This window comes from Rhinolophus hipposideros (genome assembly GCF_964194185.1).
Source record: "Rhinolophus hipposideros genome assembly, chromosome: 10".
NCBI lineage: Eukaryota > Metazoa > Chordata > Mammalia > Chiroptera > Rhinolophidae > Rhinolophus > Rhinolophus hipposideros.
This window is the reverse complement of record NC_138056.1, coordinates 87,927,634-87,948,734: the sequence shown is the minus strand read 5'-3', so window position 1 is coordinate 87,948,734 and position 21,101 is coordinate 87,927,634. Positions and strand designations below refer to the sequence as shown.

At 36.7% G+C, this 21,101-nt stretch overlaps 2 protein-coding genes across 7 annotated transcripts in view; both read right to left on the bottom strand.

The window, feature by feature from the left end:
- Positions 1-21,101, bottom strand: part of ARHGEF12 (Rho guanine nucleotide exchange factor 12) — a 189,871-nt gene that overhangs the window by 35,102 nt on the left and 133,668 nt on the right. For all 6 annotated transcript variants that reach the window (XM_081061905.1, XM_081061907.1, XM_081061906.1 and 3 more), the window contains 5 exons: positions 19,965-20,177; positions 12,776-12,908; positions 12,435-12,470; positions 3,887-4,041; positions 945-1,091 (listed from right to left, as the gene is read on the bottom strand). In XM_081061905.1, coding sequence (XP_080918031.1) covers positions 945-1,091; positions 3,887-4,041; positions 12,435-12,470; positions 12,776-12,908; positions 19,965-20,177 — 684 coding nt within the window. The remainder of the gene's footprint in view (positions 1-944; positions 1,092-3,886; positions 4,042-12,434; positions 12,471-12,775; positions 12,909-19,964; positions 20,178-21,101) is intronic.
- LOC308502971 (small ribosomal subunit protein eS4-like) lies at positions 14,450-18,005 on the bottom strand. The gene has a single exon (XM_081061599.1). It carries the CDS (start codon positions 15,335-15,337, stop codon positions 14,546-14,548), a length of 792 nt encoding a protein of 263 aa, XP_080917725.1. The 5' UTR covers positions 15,338-18,005; the 3' UTR covers positions 14,450-14,545.

Here is a 21,101-nt window from a genome sequence, read left to right as displayed (position 1 = left end):
AGTATGGAGGTATCTCAAAACACTGAAATGGAACTACCTTATGACCCAGCAATTCCACTCCTAGGTATCTATCCGGAGAAATCCAAAACTCTAATTTGAAAAAATTTATGCACTCCTATGTTTACTGCAGCACTATACACAATAGCCAAGACATGGAAAAAACCAAAACACTCATTGGTAAATGACTACATTAAGAAACTGTGGAACATTTATACAATGGAGTATTATGCAGCCCTAAAGAAGAATGAAATCTTACCATTTGCAACAATATGGACGGACCTTTGTGCTAAGTGAAATAAGTCAGACAGAGAAAGACAAATACCATATGATCTCGCTTATTTGTGGAATCTAAAGAAAAGAATAAACGAACGAACTAATCAGAAAAGGTCTCAGACATATACAGGAAAAACAGGGTTGCTAGATGGGAGCAGGGAATGAGGATGAAGGAGAAGGTGAGAGGATTAAAAAGCACAGTTGGAAACCACAAGTTGCCATGGGGATACAAAAGTCAGTTTGGGAAATGTAATCAATAATGTAAAAATTTTGTAGGGTATCCGATGGACACTTGTCTTATTAGGGAGACCACTTCAGGGATGGTGTAGATGCCTGATCACTGCACTGTACATCTGAAGCTGAATAATAATGAATGTCAACTATAATTTTAGTCACAAGAAGTGGAGTACATTAGGAATAGAGACAGTGGAAATGTAACAGCTTTATGCGATGTCAGAGGGGTAGTAGATTGGAGAAAGGGAGTTATCACTTTGTGAGGGGTAGAAATAATAAATGTCTAACTATTACATTCTGTTGTACACCTGAAACTAATAAAAAGAAAAAGGAAAAAAAATTTTAGGAACGCTAACATTTAGTTATAGCGCCTTAACATATAATTTTTTTATCCACTGTAAATGTTAGGGAGAAAGATCAGAGTCAATTTCTCTTACTGTGAAGTTGAAGGATATCTTCCAAGTTTGAAAAAATTTTCCGTAGTTCTGAAGGTGACAGAATTCCTTCTCTGGACACTCGCTGATAGAACACTTGATCAAGAACCTTCAGTGTTCGAACGTGAGCTCTTTCAGTGTAAAACAATTCTAAGAAGAAGAAAAGGAAATATAAAATGTTGCCTAAGTTTTCTATTACTTACCTAGAATAATTCCATTGGACAAAACATAGGCTTTAGTTGGAATTATAATAAAAAAATTAAAAATTGTTTATAGTTTAGAAAGGATGTAGTACCTCTGAAGTAATTTTCTTGATTCCACAGAAACCTCCTACTTTCTGGCTCTAAGAGTTTAATACCAGCAAATGAAAAACTCTTTTGTACTTAGAAGTTAACAGTATACTCCAAAAATCATCTATCTTTTTATAATAATACCCACCAATCACAACTACAACATTAGAAAACTGTAAGCCCAAACATCATATAGCCTTTAAATTGAGACTTCATTAGAAATAAAAGTACTTTGGGGTATCTAATTTGCCTATAAACCCTCACTTCTGAGGTAAGAAGGATATTTATTCAAATCACATCTTAAAGATAGCAGAGGATAAAGCATACATGTCACATCTCTGTCACATACATGCTTGGATAAAATAAAGAACACCCCACTAGAATAAAGGAAGATCAGGATTCTATCACTTATCAGCTGTATGATCTTGACTAATTGTAATTACCCTTTGACTTTGCATTCTCATTTACCGTATTTTGCTGAGTATGATGTGCACTTTTTTGCCCAAATTTGTGAGGGAAAAATAAGGATGCACATTATACAAGGCCCAATAATTAAGTTTGAGAATTCATCCTAGAAAAAGTGCTGTATACTTCATTGCTGAATATCACTAAAGTCACCTTTGAGATACTCCCCTTGGGACGCTATGTACCAATCCCAGTGCCTAGTCCACCCTTCAAAGCAATTTTGGAACTCTTTTTCTGGAATGGCCATCAGAGCTGTCATCGTATTACCCTTGATGTCCTGAATGTCATCAAAATGTCTTCCTTTCAGTATTTTCTTTATCTTCAGGCAAAGGTAGAAGTCACTGGGGGCCAGATCAGGTGAATAGGGAGGTTGTTCCAATACAGTTACTTGTTTACTGGCTAACAACTCCCTCACAGACAGTGCCGTGTGAGCTGGTGCATTGTCGTGATGCACGAGCCATGAATTGTTGGCAAAAAGTTCAGGTCGTCTAACTTTTTCATGCAGCCTTTTCACCACTTCCAGATAGTAAACTTGGTTAACTGTTTGTCCAGTTGGTAGAAATTCATAATGAATAATCTCTATGATATCAAAAAAGGTTGTGAGCAACATCGTTTTGACTCTTGAATTGGGACTGACGGAACTTCTTTGGTCGTGGAGAATAGGCTGACTTCCATTGTGCACTGTGATGCTTTGTTTCAGGGTCGTAGAGGTACACCCATGTTTCATCACCAATGATGGCATGGCCCAAAACATCGTCTTGCCTCTCCAAAAGGTCTTGGCAAGATTCGACTCGCCTTTGCTTTTGTTCATCAGTGAACTCCTTCGGGACCATTTCTGCACACACCTTTCTCATGCCAAGATTTTCAGTTAAGATTTTCCTAACTGTATCTCTTATCGATGTTTACTTGGTCTGCTATGCTTCTCACAGTCAGCTGAAGATTTTGATGCACAATTTGATGAACTTTTACAATGTTTTCATCAGTTCTGCTTGTTACTCGCCACCCTGGCCTCGCTTCATCAGTGTTCTCTCCCCTCAGAAAAACATTTAATCTATTTTTACATTGCCATTTCTTCATGGCATTTTACCCACAAACTTGGACTAACATGTCCCTGATTTCACTTCCACTCTTGCCAAGTTTAACAAGAAATTAAATGTTCATGTTTGTTCGTTGCTGTAATTCAAGCTAAGACATTCTTGCAATAGCACACAAAAATATGTGACAACAATAATGAACGTCACTCAGCAAGACACCGCCACACACTGCAGAAACACAGCTGTGAGACACTGATATACAAAGGTTATGAAACATTACAGAGCTGTTTGTACAGTGCTGCCAATGTAAGTGAATAATGGCAAGTTCACGAACTTAATTGTCACACCTTGTACATGGGTAGTACTAATTCTGTATTTATATAAGTGTTTTTAATTCTTTTATTTATGCTTATGAGTTAAAAGTGTAACTCTAGAAATCAATAATAATATCCGTATGCAAAATAATACCCTGCAATACAATAATTGGTTTTGTTGAACTTATGACGAACTTGCAATGACCAAGAGTTCTTGTCCTTGTATCATGCATAAATACCATAAATATATTACCGGTACATAAAATTTCTTGTACCTTGTATCTGTTCTTGTGTTTTGAAATTGTTACATAAAATTTCTTGAACCATAATGTTTAAATATAAATGCTAAAATTCATTTATAATACAAAAACAGGTACCTAAGTGTAAACAGATAAAAATTTGAATAAAAAGTTAAAACAAAAGATTTTTTCCCCAAGAAGTTTGGGTCAAAAGTGTGGGTGTGCATTACACATGGGAGTGCATTATACATGGCAAAATAGTGTATAATCTATACATAAAATTAACTTAGCTTGAAAATAAAATGATTGGGCAAATGTTGTCTTAATGACTTTTCAAGTTTAAGACCTATAATGCTATGAATTTTAAATATCTAAAAAGCTAAACACCATTTCCTTCGAAATTATCAATAAGAATCACACAGTCATTAGCATCTTTTGAATTGGAAAGTTCAAGGATCCTCTAGTTTAATTTCCTCCACATTTAAAACAAAAGGTAAGCAGAAACTTTGACGGAAACATCAAGGAGCAGGGTTTTTTGGTTTTTCCTTTGCTTTAATAAAACTCAATATATGTAAACAACACAAAAAAATGAATTAAACTCACCATTAATTACTTCCTGCCTTTTGATCTCACAAGGCTTTAGTCCCAGTAACACTTCTCTACTAACCAACTGTTGCCAGTTCGGTGGATCTGTCTCTAAGTCATTTTCAAACTGTTCATCCTCACTTTGACTTTCTCCAAAAGCTATGCTGTCACACCTATTGAGAAAGAAATGGTATTTGAGGACATCAGGTAGACAATAGTACAAGTCTATACATTACAGTGAATCAGTCAAATTTCTGAATTATTGCTTAAACAGTCTAAAACATCATCCTTCTTACAAAATACATGTGTTATATACACCTCTATAAATATCTTTTAAATGATTTCTGTTTATTAAAAACTCTCTTTTATACTACCCAACAGATTTGTGTACGGTTTCTTTTCCTTTTTTAAAAATAATAGTTGACATACAATAGTATATGAGTTTCAGGTGTAGAACTTAGTGATTAGACCTTTATGACTTACGAATGATCGTCCAGTAAGTTTAGTACCTATACAATCATACATATGTAGTTATTACAATATTATTGACTATATTCCCTTATCTTGTAGTTCATATTTTCGTGACAATTTTTATAACTGCCAATTTGTACTTTGTAATCCTTTCACCGTTTTCACCCATCAAAACAACACCCGCCCCCCATCTAGCAACCATCAATTTGTTCTCCATATCTATGAGTTTGTTCCTGTTTTGTTTGTTCATTTATTTTGTTTTTCAGATTCCATATGTAAGTGAAATCATATATGTCTTTCTCTGAATGACTTAGCATAATATCATGTTGTTGCAAACGGCAAGATTTCATTCTTTTTATGGCTAATATTTCATTGCATACACGTTCTACATCTTTATCAATTCAAATATCAATGGATGCTTAGGTTGCTTCCATATCTTGGCTTGTAAATAATACTGCAATGAACATAGGAGTGCACATCTCTTTTCAAATTGGTGTTTTGGATTTTTTCAGATAAATACCCCAGAGTGGGATTGCTGGGTCACATGATAGTTCTATTTTTAATGTTTTGAGGAACCTCCATAGTGTTTTCCAAAGTGGCTGCAGTAATTTACAATCCCACCTAAAGTGCACAAGGTTTCCCTTTTTTCCACATCCTCGCCAACACTTGTTCGTTGTTTTATTGATGATAGCCATTGTCACAGGTGTGAGGATGATAACTCATTGTGGTTTTAATTTGCATTTACCTGTTGATTAGTTAAGTTGAGCATCTCTACATATGTCTATTAGCCATTTGTATGTCCTCTTTGGAGAAATGTTTATTCAGGTCCTCTGCCCATTTTCAATCAAATTGTTTTTTGGTGTGAAGTTGTATGATTTCCTTATACATTTTGGATATTAACCCCTTACCAGATGTATCATTGGTAAATATCTTCTCCCATCCAGTAGGTTGTCTTTTCGTTTTGTTGATGGTTTCCTTTGCTGTTCAAAAACATTTTAGTTTCATGCAGTCCCATTTGTTTCTTTTTTTCTTTTGGGTTTTCGCTATATAGTATCTTGTCATCTGTAAATATTGACAGTTTTACTTCTTCCTTTCCAATTGGAATGTCTTCCATTTCTTTTTGTTGTCTGATTGAAGTGGCTACAGCTTCTAATATTTTCTTGAATGAAAGTGGTGAAACTGAACATCCTTGTTTTGTTCTAGACCTTAAAGAAAAAACGTTCAGCTTTTCACCATTGTTAGCTGTGGGTCTGTCATATATGGCCTTTATTATGTTGAGGTATGTCCCCCATATCTGCACTTTGCTGAGAGTTTTTATCATAAATGCTGGATTTTGTCAAACACTTTCTCTGCATCTCTGGATACGATTATGATTTTTATCCTTCATTGTGCATATGTGGTATATCATGTTAATTGATGCGTGGATATTGAACCAACTTTGTATGCCAGTAATGAATCCCACTTGATTATGGTGTATGATCTTTTTAATGTACTGCTGAATTCAGTTGGCTAATATTTTGTTGAGAAGTTTTACATCTATGTCCATCAGGGATAATGGCTTATAATTTTCTTTTGTTGTAACGTCTTTGTCTGGTTTCGGTATCAGGGTATGCTTGCCTCATAAAATGAGTTGCAGAGCCTTCCCTCCTTAAATTTTTTTGAATAGTTTGAGAAAAACAAGTATTTATTCTTTGTTGAATGTTTGGTAAAATTTGCCTGTGAAGCTATCTGCTCCAGGGCTTTTCTTTGTTGGGAGTTTTTTGAATACTGATTTCATTTCATTTCTAGTCATCAGTCTGTTCAGGTTTTCTGTTTCGTCCTGATCCAGCCTTGGAAGATAGTATGTTTCTAGGAATTCATCTATTTCTTCCAGGTTGTCAAATTTGTTGGCATATAACTGTAGTTTTTCTTCACAATCGTTTGTATTTCTGTAGTGTCAGTTGTCACTTCTCTTTCATTTCTGATTTTATTTATTTGGGCTCCTGCTCTCTTTTTCTTGATGAGTCTGGCTAAAGGTTTAACAACTTTAACTTTTCAAAGAAACAGCTCATGGTTTCATTGATCTTTTTTATTTTCTTTTGGACTCTATTTCATTTATTTCCACTCTGATCTTTCTTACTTCCTTCCTTATTCTCTGGGCTTTGTTGGCTATTCTTTTTTTAGTTCTTTTAGGTGTACAATTGTTGGAGATTTTCTTGTTTCTTGAGGTAGGCCTGTATTGCTATGAATGAATATATCCACCTTAGGACTGCTGTTGCTGTGTTCCAGAGATTTTGGGTGGTTGTGTTTTTATCATCATTTGTCTCAAGGTATCTCTTGATTTCTTTCTTGATGTCATCGTTAACACATTAATAGAATTAATATTAATAGAATTAATTAATAGAATGTTATTTAGACTCCACATGATTGTGTGTTTTCCAGTTTTCTTCTTGTAATTGATTTCATATCTTGTGATCAGAGAAGGTGACTGATACTCTTTCCTTCCTGAAGTTACTGAGATTTGTTTTGTGGTAGAATATGTAGTCTATCCTGGAAAATGTTCCATGTGCACTTGAGAAGAACGTATAGTCTGCTGCTTTGTATTGTAATGTCCTAAAAACACCAATTAAATACATCTGGTCTAATGTGTCATTTAAAGCCACTGTTTTCTTGTTGACTGGATGATCTATCCACTGAAGTCAATGGGGTTTTAAGGTCCCCTACTATTATGTCTTCCTATCAATCTCTCCCTTTATGTCCATCAATATTTGTTTTATATATTTAGACGCTCCTACATTAGGTGTGTAGATGTTTATAAGAGTTATCCGTTCTTGTTTGACTGATTCCTTTATCATTATGAAATGCCGTCTTTGTCTCTTTGTCACAACCTTGTTTTACATTCTATTTTCTTAGATATATATACATATATCCAAAAAAATGTATACACATTTGAAGAAAGGAAAATAAAACTATTAAAATTATAATAATATATGCCAATCACAAAAGATGAATACAAGTCACATTTGACTTCTGCAATTACAAGAGGTACTCAAATGGTTACCATCAACATTCAGACACTTCTGATTATGGCAAGCAACACTGACTGAAGTATCCACTTGTGTACATTTTTTTGACACCCTCGGATAGTGTGTGTATATAGGTATGACAATTAAGTTCATGAACTTTCCACCGTGTTCTTACATGCTATATGTATCTCTCTATGTATATATATGTATCTCTATATATACATATATAGAGATACACATATATGCGTATACACACGTGTATGTATATATTTTTGTTTCCACTTGCAAGAAATGCTTTGCATTATCCTTTTACTTTTATTCTGTGTGTCATTAGATCTAAAGTGGGTCTCTTGTAAGCAGTATATGCACAAGTTTTTATTTTCTAATCCATTAATCTACCCTGTATGTTCTGACTGGAACATTTATGCCAGTTACATTTAAAGTAATTATCGATAGGTATGCAGTTATTTCAACTTTAGTATTTCCCGATTGTTTTTGTAGTTCTCTGTTCCTTTCTTATTCTCTTGTTCTCTTTTCTTATATGTTGATGGCTCTCTACACTGTTAGGTTTGGATTCCTTTCTCTTTCTTTCTTGCATATCTCTTATAGATTTTTGGTTTGTGGTTACCATGTTCTTCATATATACCAAGCTATGGCTGATCGTTGCTCAAATTCAAAATCATTCCAAAATCACTACAATTTTTACTCACACCCTCCAAATTTATAGTTTTGTCATTATTTTTCACTTCTTTGTTTGTGTGTAACCCTTAATTAATTGTTGTAATTACACATGATCTTCCTACTTTTGCCTTTTAACCTTTGTGCTAGTAATCCAGTTGGTTGATTCACTGCTTTTACAAAGTGTTTGCCTTTGACAGTGAGAATTTTTCTTTCCAATATTTTCACAGTCCTATTTTTCATCTTTCTTTATCTAATTACAGAACTCCCTTTAACATTTCTTGTAATGCTGGTTTAGTAGTCATGAAGTGTTTTAGCTTATTCTTGTCTGGGGAACTCTCTCTTCTTTGACTCTAAATGATAAGCTTAATGAGTAATCTTGGTTGTGGGTTTTTTGATTTTATCACTTTGAATATTTCCTGCCTCTCCCTTCTGGCCTGCTAAGTTTCTGTTGAGAAATCAGCTGACAGTCTTATGTGAGCTCCCTTGAAAATAACTAACTGCTTTTGTATTGCTGCTTTTAAGATTCTCTCTTTGTCTTTAACATTTGGAATTTTAATTATGATGTGTCTTGGTGTGGGCCTCTTTGGGTCCATCTTGTTTGGGACTCTGCACTTCCTGGGCTTCTACGTCTATTTCCTTTGCCAGATTCAGGAAGTTTTCAGTCATTATTTCTTTAAATAGGTTTTCAATCCTTGCTCTCTCTCTTACCCTTCTGGTAACCCTGTGATGCAAATGTTGGTACACTTGTTGTCCCAGAGGTTCCTTAAACTATCCTCATTATTTTTCATTTTTATTTTTCCTGTTCTAATTGGGTGTCTGCAACCTTGTCTTCCAGAACGCTGATTCGATCCTCTGCCTTACCTAATCTGCTGTTGATTTCCTCTTGTGTTTTCTTCATTTTAGTTATTGTATTCTTGGGTTCCAACTGATTCTTTTTATGTTTTCTATCTCCTTATTCACCTTTTCTATCTCTTTGCTGAAATTCTCACTGGGTTCAGCTATTCTTCCCTTATGTTTACTAAGCACCCTTTTTAAACAAGTGTTTTGAAATCTTTATCTGGTAAATTGCTTGTCTTCATTTTTTTTTAGTTTGTTTTCTGGAGTTTTGTTCTGTTGCTTCATTTGGGACATGTTTCTACATTTTGGATGACTCACTGTTCTTGTTCCTATGTATTAAGTAGATCTGCTACATCTCCCAGTCTTGGCAGAGTGGCCTTATGTAGTAGGTATTCTATGAGGTCTAGCTGTGCAGTCTCCCATGGCAGAGGAGCTGGGTGCTCCAGGGATGTCCCCTGTGTTGGTGCCCTACTCTTGTAGTTGAGCCTCGATTGTTGTTGACCTTTGCTGGACACCATAATGTGAGCTGAGGTCAGCTGCCACTTGTGTCAGGCTTGTAGCCATTTAGCTGAAGCTAATTTCCAAGCCAATGCTGGCCCCAGCTTATGCCAGACTTTGGGCTACCCAAAGGCAGTTACAGTGAAAGTTGAGACTGACAGTCGTTTATGCCGGACTTGGGGTCGTATAGCAAGACATACAGGGAATGCTGTGGCCAGCCTCTGCTTGTTTAGGGTTTGGTGGCACTTCAGAGATTTTAGGAAAATCTGTAGCATGATCCGAGGTAGGCTATTTGATCAAAGAGCCACTGGAAGTAGCTCAGGCTAGCCATGGGAGTTTGGTGGAGGGGGGCTCAGTGAATCACCAGGGCAGGGAGAACAGTGTTAGCTAGGTTAATGGAGACCACAAATTTGGAGCCAACCTGAACCTGCTAGCTGGGTGGAGGCAGGGGTCACCAAACAAACAGTGGTGTTTGGCAGCATTTTTGTACCCAGAGAGCAGTGCTCTGACCCCTTTCCCTCCAGCTCTAGCCCCAAAGCTGGTTAGTTTGGTTCTTCCCCATGTCCTTGGCACTTTTCCACTGGCTACTCCTATGCTGAAGCCTGGGCTATGTGAATTTATGAGAGAGTCCATGCATGGGCCTCTCATGAAGAATTGCTGGGACTCCAGCAGCCTTCCACCTCACCAAGCTCTGGTGACCTGGCAGACTACATCACTGGGCCCCACAGGACACTTACTATAAAAAACTACTCTACTAAGGAGACATAGCAGCCCTACCTAACACATAGAAAAAACCACAGGGAGGTAGTCAAAGTGGGGAGGTAAAGAAACATTTCCCAGATAAAAGAACAGAACAAAGCTCAAGAAAAAGAACAAAAGGGAGACAAACAATTATCCAGATGCAGAGATCTAAACACTAGTTATAAGGGGAAAACATCAACAAAGAGCTAGGAAACACAAAAATGGTGATAGAAAATATTTTAAAAAAACTCAGTCAGAATATAGAATATAAAAACTGAAATGAAGAATACATTAGAGGGAATCAACAGTAGATGTGATGAAAGAGAAGACCAAATCAATGATTTAGAAGACAAGGTAGCAGAAAACACCCAATCAGACAGCTAAAAGAAAAAAGAATAGAAAATAATGAGGATAATTTAAGGGATCTCTGGGACAACAAGTATATCAACATTTGCATCATAGGGGTACTAGAAGGAGGAGACAGAGAGCAAGGAATTGAAAACCAATTTGAAAAAATAATGACTGAAAACTTCCTGAACCTGGCAAAGGAAATAGACACACAAACTCAGCAAGTGCAGAGTCCCAGACAAGATGAACCCAAAGAGGCCCACACCAAGACACATCATAATTAAAATGTCAAAGGTTAAAGACAAAGAGTGAAATTTAAAAGCAGCAAGAGTAAAGCAGTTAGTTACCTACAAGGGAGCTTCCATAAGACTGTCAGCTGATTTCTCAACAGAAACTTTGCAGGCCAGAAGGGACTGGCATGAAATATTCAAAGTTATGAAAAGCATGGACCTACAAGCAAGATTACTCTAACCAGCAAAATTATCATTTAGATTGAAGGACAGATAAAGAGCTTCCCACACAAGAAAAAGCTAAAAGAGTTCATCACCACCAAACCAGTATTACAAGGAATATTAGAGGGACTTCTTTAAGATTTGGGGAGAAAAAAGTTGAAAAATATGAATAATAAAATGGCAATAACTACCTATCTATGAACAACTGCTTTACATGTAAATGGATTAATGTTCCAGTCAAAATATAGGGTGGCTAAATGGATAAGAAAACAAAACCCTTACATATGCAGCCTATGAGAGACTCTCTTGATATTGAAAAACACACACAGACTGAAAGGAAAGGAATGGATGAACATTTCATGAAAATGGAAACAAATTAAAAAATCTGGGGTAGGAATACTTAAATCAGGCAAAACAGACTTTAAAACAATGCCTATAACAACAGACAAAGAAGAACCCAGTAATCCCACTTCAGGGAAGAAAAACAAAATGCTACTTTGAAGGGACATGTGCACCCATATGTTCATTGCAGCATTATTTACAATGGCCAAGATATGGAGGCAACCTAGGTGTCTATTAATGGATGAATGGATAAAGTAGAGGTGGTACATCTATACAATAGAATATTGCTAGGCCAAAGAAGGGAATAGGTTCTTGCCATCTGCAGTGGCATGGGTGAACCTGGAGGGTATTATGCTGAGTGGAGTATGTCAGACCGAGAAAGACAGATCCAATGTGATTTTGCTCATATGTGGAATCTAAAGAACAAAATAAATAAACAAAGCAGAAACAAACTCATAGATACAGAGAACGTTTTGATGCTTGCTAAAGTTGGTTGAAAAGAGGGAAGGGATTAAGAAGGAGAAATTGGTTTTCATATAGTAGTCATATGGATGTAGGGTATAGCATAAGGAATATAGTCAATAATATTATAATAACTATGTATGGTGTCAGACGGGCACTATATTTATCAGAGGTACTAGATAGATGGGAGGGGAGTTGGGGGGCAGGGTGAAAAAGGCAAAGGCATTAAGATGTACAAATCAGCCATTACAAAACAATCATGGGGATATAAAGTAAAGCAGGGGAAATATAGTCAATAATATGGCAATAACTACCTATGTATAGTGCCAGATAGGAACTAGACTAGTCAGGGGGATCACTTTTTAAATTACATAAATGTCTAATCACTATGCTGTACACCTGGAATTAATATAATACTGAATGTTAACTGTAATTGAAAAATTTAAAAAGAGGGGAAAAGGGTGAAGGGGAATAAGAAGTTCAAATTTCCAGGTATAAAACAAATAAGTCATGGGGATGTAATGTACAGTATAGGTAATATAGTTAATAATATTGTGATAGCATGGTATGATGTCAGAGGGTTGCTGGATTTATCATGGTGATCACTTCCTTAGGTATATAAATGTTGCATAACTTTTATGCAACTAACGTAAGATTTTATGTTAGCTATTTTAATAAAAATCTTATAAAAAATATGTCTCTATTAAAAGCTACTTTAGGATTACTTACGTTCGAAATGGCTTTGGTGTCCCATGCTCAGTCATCCTAAAACAATGGAGAATAAAGAATCAATTTAAAACAAAATGGTAATCAAGAAATTTATGCTGATACTCAAAACTGGGCTAAACTACAGTGGCTAACAAATAATTCTTTTGGATATTGTAAGATTTGACAGCAAATAAATTGAGAAACATTTCAGTACCTATCTAATATTTACTACCAATATAAGCTCTAGTTCCTTCCCCCAAAAAAACACGTGGGAAAAAAATGCTACAAAATATAGGGATACTATACTATCAAAAAACTTTAAGCAATGTCATAAATTTAAACCTAAGTTATCATTGAATTACCTTTCTACTTCCCATTCCTCCTCCTGCACTTGATCTAATGGAGGAGGTAGAAAATCAAATATAGCATTGGAAGTACGAGGTGTGCCATCTAAGGAGTCCCCAGATGCTGATGTTTCTCCAACTTGCTTTGATCCTGAAAAGACAAAAGTCAGACAGTTGATTAGTGTGAATACTTAATAAAGATTATTACAAAAAAAAAGATAATACCAAAAGAGCTTCAACCTAATCCATAGCCACATTCATATTTAAACAATTGTGGGTTAGCTAAAACCAAAATTTTAACACATAAAATTTTAAAATGCACTAAAAAATAAACAGGAAAATCATTTTTAAAAATCAACTTAAGGCATGACAACTCAGAACAGCATATGATAAGAAGAAATATTCTCTCATTTTATCCTTTTTTGCCACCAATCTTTTTCATTCAAATTTTAGTTATTATGGTGATCCAACGAAAAATAATAACCTCACGCTTCTTTTTCTTGATTTATTATCTTTAGGTAATATCTGCGTCTTCCTCCTCTATGGATATTGCTTATTTGTGCTCCCACCTTCACTTTCCCCCCATTTCTTCTCAATGTTTAATAATTGTCTTATTATTACTAGTTGGATTATTAGTTATTACCTAAGTTTAAACATCCATAGTGTTGTTTCATTGAGGAGTTACTTAGTATCTTAACTCTCTTCCATCTCTTATTAGGTATCTAGTGTACATATCTTTTCTTTTAATTATGTTTCTTTCCCTCTACCTTCACTTCTTTCAACTACGTTTTTACCTGTATCAAGAGGATTTTTTTCCATTTCCATTCTGACCTGCAGCCATAATTAAATATTCTGTGCTTTTCCTAATAGGCTGATTCTAAAAGTCTAAAAACCCACAAAGTGTGTTTACATTATTATGACAATATATATAGTCATATACAATATACAACATACATATGCATATTATCTCTGCCAGGTTAACAGGTATGATAGTTAGGATTATATTTTCTTTTTTACTGGTACAATGATGCAATTCCTGGACCATCTGAAACATAATGTTTATTATATTAAAGTATTATACTCCAGCAATGAATTACTTTAAGATTATACCACTTTTTAGATTGCTTCATGTTTACAATCATGACTTAACTTTCTGAGCAATTCTGTTTACCTTAGCATTTCTAAATGTCTTCCTATTATTGCTGTCAAAGTAATATAATTCTATCAAGTCTCAATTTTTTTCATCTGCTACATCATATGCTTAAAATTGCTTAAACCCCTTCCCTCCTTTTGCTTATTCCCTATGTTCTTGTGTTCCAGTATGGAAGCTGCTCCCTTGGCCTGTGACATAATTATCATCCTAGAACTGCCCTTCACCACATTCCTGGGTTGAACAACTGTTTCCTGGATTCCATGACATTTTCTTTCTTAATTTTTCTCTCATTTTGCTGAAGTGGTATCTTCAAATAATTTTCAAGTAAAAGGTACATTTCAGTTAAACTGTGAATCTGGAATATCTGAGAATGTCTTCATATATTTCTTCACATTTGATGGATAGGTTGGATGAATATATTAGGTTGGTGCAAACCTAATATATAAACGGTGTTTGCAATTATTTTTAAGTTCTTAAACTGCAATTACTTTTGCATCAACCTAACAGAATTCTTTTTTTTTTTTTTTTTTTTTACTGGTAGGTAATGTGCCTTTATTAATTTTTTTTTATCACTATGCTATATTCTCTTTAATTAGAGACGAAGGCTCTTCCAAACTTGTCACCTAGACATCACTTTACCCACTGCTCTGTTTGGCTGCCAGTCTCTTATCTCTCTCTTCAGCAATGGTGAGGCGGATACCCTTTCCACGGGGAAGAGAAATCCACGGTTTGTTGCCTTTGCCAATAACAAAAATGTTGGAGAGCCGGGTGGCAAAGCTGTGGCCATTGGCATCTTTCACGTGAACCACATCAAAAGAACCAGGATGTCTCTCTCTGTTGGTGATCACACCAATTCTTCCCAGGTTGGCACCTCCGGTCACCATACACAGGTTACCGGTGTCAAACTTGATGAAATCAGTAATTTTGCCGGTCTCCAAATCAATCTGAGTGGTGTCGTTCACCTTGATGAGGGGGTCAGGGTAGCGGATGGTGCGAGCATCGTGGGTCACCAGATGCGGGATTCCTTTTGTGCCCACAAAGATCTTCCTCACTTTGCACAACTTATACTTGGCCTCTTCGGGTGTAATGCGATGAACAGCAAAACGACCATTGGTGTCGTATATCAGACGGAAGTTCTCTCCGGTCTTGTTGATGCTGATGACATCCATAAACCCAGCCGGGTAGGTGACATCAGTTCGGACCTTGCCATCGATCTTAATGAACCGCTGCTTGCAGATCTTCTTGACTTCATCTCCTGTCAGGGCATACTTCAGTCTGTTCCTTAGGAAGATGATGAGAGGGAGACATTCCCTCAGCTTGTGGGGACCGGTGGATGGACGAGGAGCAAACACACCGGTCAGTTTATCCAGCATCCAGTGCTTTGGAGCCGCTACGCGCTTCAGATGCTTCTTGGGGCCAGGCGCCATGGCTACGCTTTATGCGTTTGTTCCTTTCCAAGATCTTGCGTCCGCACCACCCGTCGCTCGGAGCCGCTCAGAATTCTAAGTTTAATTTTCTTTCAGCAAGTTGAAGCCATTGCTCCTTTAAATTCAAGCATCTAGTGTTATAATGAGAAATGTGATGCAGCATCATCCCCATTTTCTAAGCTTTCAGGATTCTTTTTCTTTATCTGTGGTACAATGAAATTTCCAAAGATATTTTAGGTATGGTTCCTTTATTTTTATTACTATTCACTATAGTTGGTTCCCAGTGAACTCTTTCTATCTAAAGATGTGTATTATTTTTCAACTCTGGGAAACTTTCTTCTATCTTTTCTTTAACTGCCTCTCCTCCATTTCCTCTGCTGATGTTTTATGAAAGAGAAATATGTTGGACCTCTGTAGTGGTTCTCTACATATTACGTCTTTCTGTAGTATTTGCTTGACTTTATATTTAGGGACTATTCTTTTTTTCTAAATATTGGCATTGATAATAGTTTGAGAATATGTCCACAAATTCTTTGATACTCCTCTTTTCAGGGGTGGAGCCTAATTCTTCTCTCCTTGAGCGTGGGCTAGATTTAGTGAGTTGTTTGTAACTTGTTGAAGTATGCATCCACAGAGACTAAGTCATAAAAGACATTAGGGCTTCTTTCTGACTCGATCTTCTGGATCACTCTGGGGAAAGTCAGCTACCATGTCATGGAACACTCAAGCAATTCTATGGAAAAGTCCATGTGGTAAGGAACTGAGGCTTGCACAAAGAGCTCAGAGGCATGAGCATGGAAGCAGGTTTCCTGCGCCCAGCTAAGCTTTCAAATGACTGGCTGATATCTTGACTGCAACCTTATGAGAGACCCTAAGCCAAAACTGCCCAGTTAAACAGCTCTCGAGTTCCTCACCCACCAACAATATGAGAGCTAATAAAAGTTTTCTGTGTCAAGCTTTAAGTTTTTGGGTAATTCATCACACAACAACTGATAATAATACAATAGTTATTATAGTACATGTAGTAGTTATATTAAAACTTTTATGGTCTCTGAATGCTCCTTTTTCATAGCATTCTATTTTTGTTTTATACATATAATAACTTCTTTATATTCCCCAAGTATATGATCTAATTTAAAAGGAATTTTTTGAAGTTTTTGTCTATATGAAAATTTCCATTTTGTGCTAGGGGCAGTTTTTCTATCCATTTTGTATTCTCTTTTTTATGCCACTAGTATGCTTGGCACTATGTATTATCTCAGATCTTGACTCTAACAAGCACATTTTGCCAAAATTGAGTAATGCTGTTCACATTTAAGAATTCAAGATGAGGTAGATGATTTAGTTTTCTTTTCCTGCTACATGGAAATAGTTCTGTTTGGTTGGGAGCCCTCTGAGCAGGTGAGTCCCTGGCATGCCTACTGTCAGGCTTTTAGGCTCCCAAATGTTAGAACTCCAGGGCATAATACTGTGAAGTACTTAACTCTCCCTACATGATTCATTCAACGTCGCTAAAAAAAAGTAGACTCAATTTCTTCTGGCACAATAAATGACAGACTGCTTACATTCTACAAGGCAACGATCAGAAGCTACTGACATAATTGTTTTGATTACAGACCTTAAATTAATTCATCCTTTTCAGCTTTACTTCTTTTACACATACTCCATAACATATGCCAACTCTGAGTAGAAGTCTCTCCAGGGTTCTAATGAGCAGACTGACTCAAACCTTGGACTCCTTAAATGAATTATGGGCTCCAGTTTCCTTTATGTTGTTTTTATCCATCAAGCTACTCTTGCCCCTTTAATTTCCCCAAAATTTGTTAAAATCTCTTATTTGTTGATAACATCTTGTTTTCCTCTGCTTCCTTTCTCTTTATGGTGTTTGTTACCTACCATGTGTTTATTTCAATGAGACATGGGAGCCATGAATTGATGCATGCACTTAATTCAAAAGTTTCAGAATTCTGTATTAGACAAAATCTACAGACTTTTCTACAAATGTCACCCCTACTTGTTTGTCTTAAATAGAAACCTGCCTATCCCACGGCGGGTGGGAGGAGGGGGAGTACATCTTCTGCTACAGACCTCTCAAATAGAGACAACGTTTCTGTCTTGCACTGGGTAGAGGTATGCTTCTGGATAGAGGTGAGATGGATATCCTTCTTATTCCTCAATACTAATTTTAGACCATTATCTTGCTTTCTTGTAACAATCCCCTTGCTCCATTGAGGCTCTGGATATTATCACATGTTCTGCTTCCTTGCAACAATCATCTAGTAACACTGAACCTTCGGCTACTGGCTCAATGATTTCTTCTCCATGCTAATATCACATTAGGTGACTTCAAAAATCATATATATATGTGTATGTATATACACACACAAACGTATATGTGTATGTACATGTATATATGTATATGTATGTATTTGTGTCTGTGTGAACACACACATACACACGGCTATTCAAACTCCTGTCTCTTTGGTTCCCTACCTTTTACATCTCTAGAACCTCTCCTATGTCACCTCAATGATCATTCCTACAGCTTTATCCTTGATCTTGTCATCATCAGAAATTGAACTGCTTCCGAAATCACTAATATAAATAGGCATTCTCTTCTCCAAATAGAACCACCTATTCTCCCAGCTCACTGGCTTAAAAAACCCATTATAACAAGTATAAAGATATATGGTAATAAGCTCTTTTCTCAATTATCTACTTCATGTTTTCCTTTACAGTTTAGGTCACTTTGTCCTTCTCACTAGTCTCACTCTTAGGTAATAACTTTGTCTTTCACATATGAGGTCTGACAATTACGTTCACAAGCTCATCCTAGAAAAAGTGCTACATACCTCATTGCTGAATATCACTATGGTCACCTTCGAAGTGCTCCCCTTGGGAAACTATGTACTGATGTGAGCACCTATTCCACCCTTCAAAGCAATTTTGGAACTCTTTTTCTGGAGTGGCCATCAGAGCTGTCATCGCATTACTCTTGATGTCCTCAATGTCATCAAAATGTCTTCCTTTCAATATTTCCTTTATCTTCAGGTAAAGAAAGAAATTATTGGGGTCCAGATCAGGTAAATAGGGAGGTTGTTCCAATATAGTTATTTGTTTACTGGCTAAAACTCCCTTACAGACAGTGCCAGGTGAGCTGGTGCATTGTCGTGATGCAAGAGCCATGAATTGTTGGCGAAAAGTTCAGGTCATTTTCATTGACTTTTTCATGTAGCCTTTTCACCACTTCCAAACAGTAACCTTGGTTAACTGTTGGTCCAGTTGGTATAAATTCATAATGAATAATCCCTCTGACATCAAAAAAGGTTAAAAATATCGTTTTGACTCTTGATTTGGATTGACAGAACTTTTTCAGTCGGGGAGAACTGGCGTACTTCTACTGTGCACTTTGACACTTTGTTTCAGGGTCGTATTTTTACACCCATGTTTCATGGCCAGTGATAACATGGCCCGAAACATTGTCTTGCCTCTCCAAAAGGTCTTGGCAAACTTCGACGCTCCTTTGCTTTTGTTTATTGGTGAGCTCTTTTGGGACCATTTTTGCACACAACTTTCTCATGCCAAGATTTTCAGTTAAGATTTTCCTGTTTTTCTATCGATGTTTACTTCTCAGTCAGCCGATTACTTTGACGCAGAATTCAAGAAGTTTTTGCAATGTTTTCGTTAGATCTGCTTGTTACTGGCCACCCTGACCTCTCTTCAACAGTGATGTGCTCCTTCCCCTCAGAAAACCATTTAATCCATTTGTACACTGCCATTTTTCTTCATGGCATTGACTTGGACAAATGTGTCCATGATTTCACTTTCACTCTTGCCAAGTTTAACAAGAAATTTAATGTTTCTTCGTTGCTCTAACTCAAGCTCAGACATTCTCGCAACAGCGCATAAAAACACATAACAATAAGGAATGCCATTCAGCAAGACACTGCCACATGTCAATACGAACATAGCTGTGAGACACTGATATACCAAGGTTATGAAACCTTACTGAGCTGTTTGCACAATGCTTCCAATTTAAGTGCACAGTGACAAGTTAGCAAACTTAACAGTCAGACCTTGTATACTCTGCATCTTATCTCCTCTCTCCTTCTCAAAACTTTGTTCTGTTAGTTACACAGTTAATCAGCCTGCATATTCAACCTCTCCTTCATAACTCGTTTCCCCTTAGCATTTAAAAAACGTCTCTAGTATCTTTCATTTTTAAAGTCTTCTTTAGATCCTCAACATCTGCCCTTACCTACTAACTCGTTCCCTCAATAACTTCCTTTACATTTCCTCTATTGGACTTAGCACAATTTGAATCTGTAAGTGTGTGTGACTATCTCTCCATGAGACTAAGGGGCATGGGGCAAGAATCTATATATAATTATTGTATGCTAACGTCTGGTATGAAGCTAATGTCTAACAGAAAGCTCAGCAAGTGTTTTTGAATGGATAAGAACTTAAAGTTACCATTCAGCATAGATTTGTCATTAGTAGTTTAATATTAAAATGTTAAAACTAAATTTAACTGGGATTCAGTCCTGATTATAATAACCTGCCGCTCTATTGCTCAGTGTGATTATTTTAAAATCTTGATACATAGTTAAGATGAACTACAGCTCACCCATATCATTCTCTTTTCCTCCTTCCTGGGAAAGAGTGGCCCCTAAAGCCATAGAGGACATGGAATTGGCTGGCAGGTATCCAATGTCTGCTCCTTCACTTGCTAACCCACTCTGGCGCAACTTAGCAGAGTCCTGAGGGTCAGGACTCACAGATGAGGGTGTGGTTAAGTGCTTAGGGTGGCGCTGTTTCTGTAGTTCCATGGCTCTGCCAACTGAACAGAAAGAAATGGTCAACAATTTGTGCTGTAAAACAGCTAAAAAAAGATAATGTAAAGGATTTGGCAAAATGTCTGAAACATGTTGGGCCCTAGAAAAATGTAAGATGGATTATTACAGAGTGAGGAAGAAAGGAAAAGAAAAGAGAAGGGAAGGAAGAAAGATAGAAAATTGAAACAGAAAGGAGGGAGGAAGGTAAAGGAAGGTGGAAGAGGAAAGAAGATAAAGGAGGGAGATGGTAGAAGATGAGGGAGAAAGAGAAGAGTAGAGGAAGATGAATCATGAGAAATGGAGATGAGGGGAGCAATGGCAGGTGGGGAAGAGGAAATGCTAAGACAAAGATACATACGGAGCTATATTCATTTGTAAGAGTGAAGAAGCCTTTTAGCTCTGTGAGCTCTTAGAAGCTCCTCGTTTCTCCCTAACACTCATAACTTCATCATCACAATATGCTTCAGACCATCCAGACTAATCCCTATCCTGTTCATTATCTCTAGCCACATCAGTCACCACAAGAAGTTAAAAACTCTCAGGTTAACATCCCCCATAGTACTGCACATCCTCACACGACTTTGTACATTACTAATCCTAAAATTCTTCCTGTTTAAATTCCAAAAACTCTTTTTCTGTATGCCTTGGAATTCAAGGTCAGCATCTGTGAAATGCTACATCTCCTCAACTTCTCTAAAAATTTCCTTCATTTTCTCAGTGTTTCTCAACAAAAGTACTAATGGCATTTAAAGGAGAATTCCTCATTGTGTAGGACATTCAGCATCACAATCTCACAACACCATCGCCACGCCAACCATGCCAATATATTCGAATGTGGTACTGCCTGAGCTGTGGGCCACTACATGACCTAGCTTCTTCCCCATAGTACCATCATCCCTATTTCTTCTGCAGCCTTCTCTAATAGGCTG